Source organism: Palaemon carinicauda, chromosome 37 (assembly GCF_036898095.1).
Source record: "Palaemon carinicauda isolate YSFRI2023 chromosome 37, ASM3689809v2, whole genome shotgun sequence".
Classification (NCBI taxonomy): Eukaryota; Metazoa; Arthropoda; class Malacostraca; order Decapoda; family Palaemonidae; genus Palaemon; species Palaemon carinicauda.
The window spans coordinates 32,570,852-32,578,351 of record NC_090761.1 but is presented as its reverse complement, the minus strand read 5'-3'; the positions used below and the strand labels follow the sequence as shown (position 1 = coordinate 32,578,351).

Sequence of the window (7,500 nt, the reverse complement as noted above, 5' to 3'; positions counted from 1 at the left end):
GCTCTTCCTCCTCCGATTCGACGTCTCGAGGGTCATCGTGATATGGGTTGTGAGGACTCCTGTTTGAACTCTGCACGACTTCGTATTGGGTTCTTCTCCTCTTCCCTGGAATGAAAGTTATCCGTTAAAACTACTTTAAACTTAATTTATTATTATATTATTATTAACATGTTTAGGGAGTATATTTATTGATATTCTGTAGAATTGTTGATAAAATTTTAGATGAAAAACACCGCATTTCGCGGAAGGCAACTGTATATATAAGTAAAAAATCGCCAAGAGGGTTTGTATATATACTAAAAAGCGATTGTTATCTATTGTTCGCTAACTTTTGTCCGAGTAAAATAGCATATGATGGATAGAAACCAAAGGGCATATTTCAAGATTTGTGTTTACGCAAGCATAATTACTTTATGTGTAGAAATGTTACACGACTGGGCACACGTACTTTGTGGAATAGGACCTTCGTTCAAAGTAACTTGAACGCCAGGAAAATCAGGGCTTGCAGCGCCCTCTCGACTTTTTTCATCGTCTAGGAACTCTGGCATTTCCTCCTTAATAGGCCTATCTTCAGGTGACATGTACGGTTCGGAAGGGGCATTGGATGGTTCGTCTGGTCTTTCTGTGGCTCTTCCGTTCCTAAGAACGTTATCTATCACTCCTACCATTTGGCTGCAAAGACATTTTGTTCATTTCAATACATATTCACAAGAGAGGTGCCATGTGCTGTGATAAATATGCATTGTTCTGTGTAGTAGTTAATTACGGTCATTCTGTTTAGTAAGGGAAAGAAGGCAATCCACTTCATTGGATATCAACCTATTGTACTGTGAAGACAGGTAGGATTAGAAATCAGTTTAGGATAAAGGACACACGAGTCTTTTGTGGGGGAGCTTTAGGCATTTAGTGATCTCGTATGTAAAGGTGGTGGAGGACAAAGGTTCTTTTTGATTTTCTGGTATTTCATCAATATTGTATTAATATACAATGTTGATATGGGATAGAAGTAGATAGAGAAGGACGATTTTCTTCTGTAATGTTGAGGGACTGTTTAGTTTATTTGCTTGAGAGAGAGAGAGAGAGAGAGAGAGAGAGAGAGAGAGAGAGAGAGAGAGAGAGAGAGAGCGCGGCTCTAAATAAGTGTGAAGATTCCCAAACAGCACGGTTGTCCCTCGACTAACTAAGGGAGATGGGCATATTAATTTAGATGGGAAAAGGGTATACAGACAATAATGTCTATTAGAATATCAATGAAGGAGTGATCACCAACGTTATTATTTTTTTTTAACAAATACTTAAGTTCTTGACATTTGTTTTGCATGTCTGTAGATATTTAGATTTTATACAGATCAGGAAACGTATTTTTTAGATAAGAACAAACGTTGACTATGTTTATTGTTTCTTGAAGAGAATAATAATTCTAAATAAACGAAGAGTGACAATTCTTGTTACGGGATACATAAACTGATTTGGAAGTATATATGGGTAAAACACTTCCAATGTTTCAGTGTCACTGAATGAGATCTGCATTTTCCGAATGCGATTGTTGCCTTACTGGGAACTGCAACAAGAACTGCTATATATATCCGTTAACTGTATTAGTATATAAAGCTTCTTTACGGTAATTTTAAGAAGGAAATAAGCAATGCAGGTAATTTAATGTGCTTGGGAAGGGATGTGGGCGATGTTAGATGGGCTAGAGTGGAACTGTTACCCAGGTGTCTGAGAGGGGAGAGGGAAAACGAAGCACAGGGGAATAATCATATAAAGACTGCAGATACAGTGTGTGTTATTTAAATGACCTTCAGTTGTGTATTCTAGTGGAGGTACCTAGTGCTGCATTTTGAAAGTTACAATATTCAATACAAATACTGTAATATGTGTATAAGTCTTCTCAAATTGTCAATGGCTTCTTGATCCAATTGTAATCATAATTATTTTTTTAGAAAGCATCCTTTCTCGCTTCATATAATCCTCTTGACGAACCCAATTTAGTCGTGTATTTCAGTTTATAATTATTTTTCTAAAAGTTTTATGTCAAAACATATTTGAACAAGTAGGATGGCTTTACTTCTTCAGAAACGTCTGCAAACTTCCACACACACTTTTAGTTCTTGAGGCGTTACTGAATAGTCTGTGCAGTGTATTCAGTTTTTTTTTTTTTTTTTTTTTTTTTTTTTTTTTTAAGTGTCTTTGAGGCTTTATGTTAATTTTTATTTATTTTAGCCTTTTGTGGTTCCATGTTTTTTTCGTTGACCATGCCATATATAAAAGATTTTTTTTTACATATTGCTATTTTACCCTATATCACGATGCACATTTAAAACTGTGTTTTATTAGATTCCTGCTTTGATAAGTAGTCAGCGAAACCCAGTAAGAATGGACGTGACCCTAATCTTGGATAAGTATTCGTTATTAATTTGACTGGTTTACTGGTTAAATTCGCCAGTTTATTTAAAAAATCATTTGATATACAGTACTATTGTAGAGGTTGTTACTATAAACTATTCTTGTGATAACATAGTCACATGAAAGTATTTCTAACATATTTAGATAGTTCCTTATAAATTCGATTTCTCTTGTGTAGTTATGTTCTATTTAAGATTTAAACAACTATATTTCGATTGTCATCAATTACAACTCGAAGGTTTATACTATTTTCCCACTGTATCTGCACCTCTCTATCCCTTCTTTATCACAGAACTTCTAAAGGTTCCATTTACCCCCCCCCCCCAATAATCTGCTGTGTTTTATCATATTTTAGTTTAAATTTCTTGCTGTTCATTCCAATATTCACGTCTCGTAATTTTTTCTATCTTGTTTATAATATCTTTAGTGTTGTCTATGGCTGGGTAAAGTTGTGCATCATGTTGGAAAACCCTACCGTAAAGAATGCTTGATTATTCGATATTTTATATATTGAATAATGTTTGCTCTAGGATATTGCCTTATACGTAGTACCTTTCTTGAGAGTGGTTCATATTTGAAACGATCAATTTTTTTCTTATGATTATGCAGTAATGAGTCAAACACTTCAATCAGGTTTACTAATATCACTATATTTAACACAAATCATGCGTCAATACGGGAGGTTTTAGGTGATTTTTTTTTTCTTTCTTGAAAACTTTGGCTTTTCACTATAATATTGCGTATCTCATGATGCTCACCGAACTTCTTGTACAACAAGACTTCTGTGATTTTTTTTTCTTAAGAAATGACAAATTTCATATTGGTAGCAATAATTCAAAATATTCTTTCTTATCTTTATTATTGAAAATTTGTTTTAGTTGAGCCGTTTTCTCACCGTTGGACTTATAAAGTCTTTCTATTCTCATTCGTCAGGAGTTGATTAATTGCACAATATTATTATATTAATTTGAGGTTTTCTTTATATTTCGTAGGGTTTATCTTGCACATTTATGGATTCTTAGAAAAAATATTTTATCTGTTTTCCTGGGTTGAACTAATATGTATTTTTCTATTTTTGTTGTAGAAATATGGAATTTTATTTGCAAGTCCTTCCATATTATTTTTTCAATTATCTTAGTTTTTCTGTCAATTAATTTAAAAAATGCATTTTTTTTCATGTCTGTTCCAGGTCATATGGTTTTATCTGTTACTGTAACATATTTTGATTTATCAAATAAGTCATTTTTCTGAATCTTTTAAATATATTTATTTTTATGTTCTGAATTTTCTTTTTTTCTTTATTTTATATTCGATTAGCCGAGTTTTCTATGCCTGCTCTTTTGAACTTGAATATTTAACGTTGAAATTAAAGAAACATTACACATTCAGTTCGTATTAACGTTATTCGATTTGTAATGTTAGTTACTCCGCTTCGAATATCATGGAAATCACTCATTAAATTTGAATAGGTTATATTTGTTTTCTGTAGTGACATTGTTTTACTGTGTTTTTATGTTGCCTTTCTATATTTTCATCAAAATTGGTAGAAATTCAGTTATATTTTGAGTCACTTCGTCTTTTAACTGAAAAATTATTTTCTTGATATATCATGGTTTGATTATTTAAGGTCCTTTTAAGTTTTCTCATTAACAAGTTTGGTTTCCACATAGAGTTATTTTGAATGGTACTATATTTGAATAGTCCTTTTAAATTATTGGAGGCCGTTTCCTTTGCATTTCATTGTTGCATAAAACTACTAAACTTATTTTCTTGTTTTTGCATGTTTTATTTGAGAAAATTTCATCACATGTTAATTTGATAATCTTTATGTTTCTAGTTTCTTTGGATAATAAGTACTCCATTATAAATATTTCTATGCTTCGGATATTATATATATAGCTATTTTTTATATAGATGCTTAGCGGATTTTGCATCAGCAGCAATATATTTTTATTATTGGTAACTTATTCTCGTGTTGCTCTTATTGATAGGATGTGAAGGATACTATACGACTATCAAATTCTGGTGGTCTACTGAATATTTTATACTGTAATTTAAAAACATTGCGAAAATTTATGAATGTGGTTTTATATATATATATATATATATATATATATATATATATATATATATATATATATATATATATGTATATATATATATATATATATATATATATATATATATATATATATATGTATATACTGTATATATATATATTTATATACGTACAGTATATATATATATATATATATATATATATATATATATATATATATATATATATATATATATATGTACACACACACACATATATATATATACATATGTATGTGTGTGTGTGTTTGTGTTTGTGTATATATACTGTATATATATGTTTGCATATATATATATATATATATATATATATATATATATATATATATATATATATATATATATATATATATATATATATACAGTATATATATATATATATATATATATATATATATATATATATATATATATATATATCATTTAATGAGGACAAGTGTGTTGAAAAGGAAATACAGTGCTTTTAAGGAGAAAGTTAGTGAATTGTGGGCTAGGTTTAAGGATACGACCAAGTGGACAAGAGAAAGTTTAGGGTCATCAGAGAAGAAAGAACATTCTTCTTGGTGGTTTGGTGTGATAGAAGAGAAGAACAGGTGTAGGCAGGCATACAGGGGGTTGAACATGATAGTCTGAAGAAAAGGAGACAGAGATCTTGTTCCAAAGATCCAAGGAAAAGGAGTTTTAGGAGAGATAAAAATAAAAAGTGGTTCTACTTGGAACTAATATAAATAGAAATATTATTGAACATTGATATTTAGATAAGATGGAAATTTGGATGATGCTGTCTGGCGTGAATACTAGAGTTAGTGATCTTTTAAGTGGAAGATAGAAGAGAGGTAACGCCGATGCCTGAGTGGCAATGGTCCGTGTAACATCGATAATTCCCCCTGTAGAAGGTAATTTTAAAGATGCAAGGACTGTATTTAAGAAGTTGAAGAAAGAAAAGGCGTCAGTTGTTAGGATTATATGCGATATGCTGTGATACTGTGGTAATTTTGAGATTGATTGGCTGTCATAGGTATTTATATAATATTCTATCTTATTTCTCTTCCCCTTGTTTTATTAAAGTTTTTATAGTTTATATTGGAGATATTTAGTTTAAAGTCGTCACTTTTCATAAAATATTCTAATTTCCTTTTTTCCTTTCCTCACTGGGCTATATTCCCTGTTTGGATCCTCTGAGCTTATAGCATCCTGCTTTTCCAATTAGGGTTGTAGCTTAGCAAGTATTAATAATAATAATAATAATAATAATAATAATAATAATAATAATATCTGGGGGAAGGAAAGGTTCCAGGGAATGGGTGACAAAATATAATATATACTACTGCAATGAATATAAAGTTACTTAGTATACCAGAGAAGGTGTATGGTAGGATTTTTATTAAGAAATTAGATTGATAAAAGGAATGTTAGTGGAAAAACTTTGGGCTTCGAAATTGGTGATGGTGTGCGGATCAAATGTTTGTTATGAATTAGTTGTGTTAGAAGCTTGAAAGTACAGTAAAGGTACAAAATTGACAGAATCATTGTGTAAGATTTATGATTGGATTCTCGGAATTCTTAGGATCAAGTCGAAATGTGTTAAGTGGTTATTGACTGGTTTTGTGTGTAAGAGACTTGGATATGCTATGCATTCTGCGTGTAATGTAAGAATTGATAGGGTGAAAAACTGAGAAAGTGGAAAAGATTAGAGAAGTATTGTGATGGAATTGGTTTATGTGGAAAGAATCAATGGCAATGGCTTTTTTATCCGGAAGTGCCAGGAGAAAAGCGTTAGGAAGCGTTGTATGAATTATATGAAAGACATATTGTTAAGGAAAGGTCACGGTATACAGGGAGCTCTATAGTAGGTGTAAGGTAGAGTAAATGGCGTTATGTGAAGTGAGTGTCTAATAGAGGCAGTAATAATACAGTACTAGTAATGGAAATGTTTTATCCTTAGTAGGTAGTGATATTGAAAAAAAAAAAAATTTCATTTGCAATAATAATGATGATAATATTAGTAATTAGGAGAATAGAAAGAAACTTACTTGGTGACAGATTGCATGCCCATTACGTGGTGGTCATCGATGGAGGTCGTAGGACTGGACGACCCTCTGGGACTTTGCGCCGACGAAACCGGATTCTGGGAATCCGAGAATTGCGAAGAGGGTTGAGAACCGAAATTTCTTTCGGCGTCGTCTTCTTCGGACGCTCTTATCAGGGCGCATAGGATGTTCTTTTTTAGCCTCTTCTTTACCGATTCGGACTTGAGTGAGCGGAACTCCGATGCGATGTAGGCGCTGAAGGCGTTGTACTCGTCTATTTTCGGTTTGTTTCCTACGTCGAATACCCTTTCCATAAGGTGTTTCTTTACTCTAGGATCGAACTGCTGCTTTTTCTGAGTACTCTGCTGTGCATTGGTGCCCTTTGCAATCGTCATGAATGTACCATGCGGTAGAGCTGAGGTAGATGTACTGTGGGGCGTGGCGGTTAAGGTGTCGTGGGGTGCAGTGGCACCTGCTGTAGTAAGTGCTAGCGCAACTGCCTGCTCTTCAAAGGACAGTGCTTGGGACCTCTCGCCCGTTGGGAGAATCGGTGCCATCACCTAGGATACCAATAAAGATAGTCTTGAACATTGATTGATTAAATGCAATTTGTGGAAGTAAAGTTATGTTCATTGTATGAACGTTTGAACTTAAGACAGTTATCAATTTAAGCTGTGCTTCATTAAAATCGGATTTATGTAATGACAGTTTGTTTACATATTTTGAAAAGCTAGATTATGGAAGACAAATAGAGAACAATATTTATGCGTTTAGTTTATTCTACAGCTAACCACATCAATGTTATAGAAAAGATTTAATTAGTGGATGGCAATTTAACTCATTCATTTCATTTTCTAGCGACGAGGATCACGACTGCCAAAACAAGCCAGTGTTTGCTCTCTTAGAAATTTGGTGTTCAGTTGGATACACAGAAATTCCTGGCACACCTGGTTCTAAGGAAGTA

The 7,500-nt window shown here is 32.5% G+C and overlaps 2 protein-coding genes across 3 annotated transcripts in view; one reads left to right on the top strand and one right to left on the bottom strand.

Moving 5' to 3' along the window:
- The window catches only part of LOC137629060 (uncharacterized), a 45,315-nt gene extending 45,212 nt beyond the window's left edge, over window positions 1-103 (top strand). For both annotated transcript variants that reach the window (XM_068360326.1, XM_068360327.1), the window contains exon 3: window positions 1-103. This exon is cut by the window's left edge and continues 81 nt beyond it. In XM_068360326.1, the coding sequence (XP_068216427.1) occupies window positions 1-41 (41 nt within the window). In that variant the 3' untranslated portion in view covers window positions 42-103.
- The window catches only part of LOC137629061 (uncharacterized), a 14,238-nt gene that overhangs the window by 25 nt on the left and 6,713 nt on the right, over window positions 1-7,500 (bottom strand). Inside the window, exons 3-4 of the mRNA XM_068360328.1 lie at window positions 6,540-7,096; window positions 1-105 (exon numbers count right to left, since the gene is read on the bottom strand). The exon at window positions 1-105 is cut by the window's left edge and continues 25 nt beyond it. Of these exons, the coding sequence (XP_068216429.1) occupies window positions 33-105; window positions 6,540-7,096 (630 nt within the window). The 3' untranslated portion in view covers window positions 1-32. The remainder of the gene's footprint in view (window positions 106-6,539; window positions 7,097-7,500) is intronic.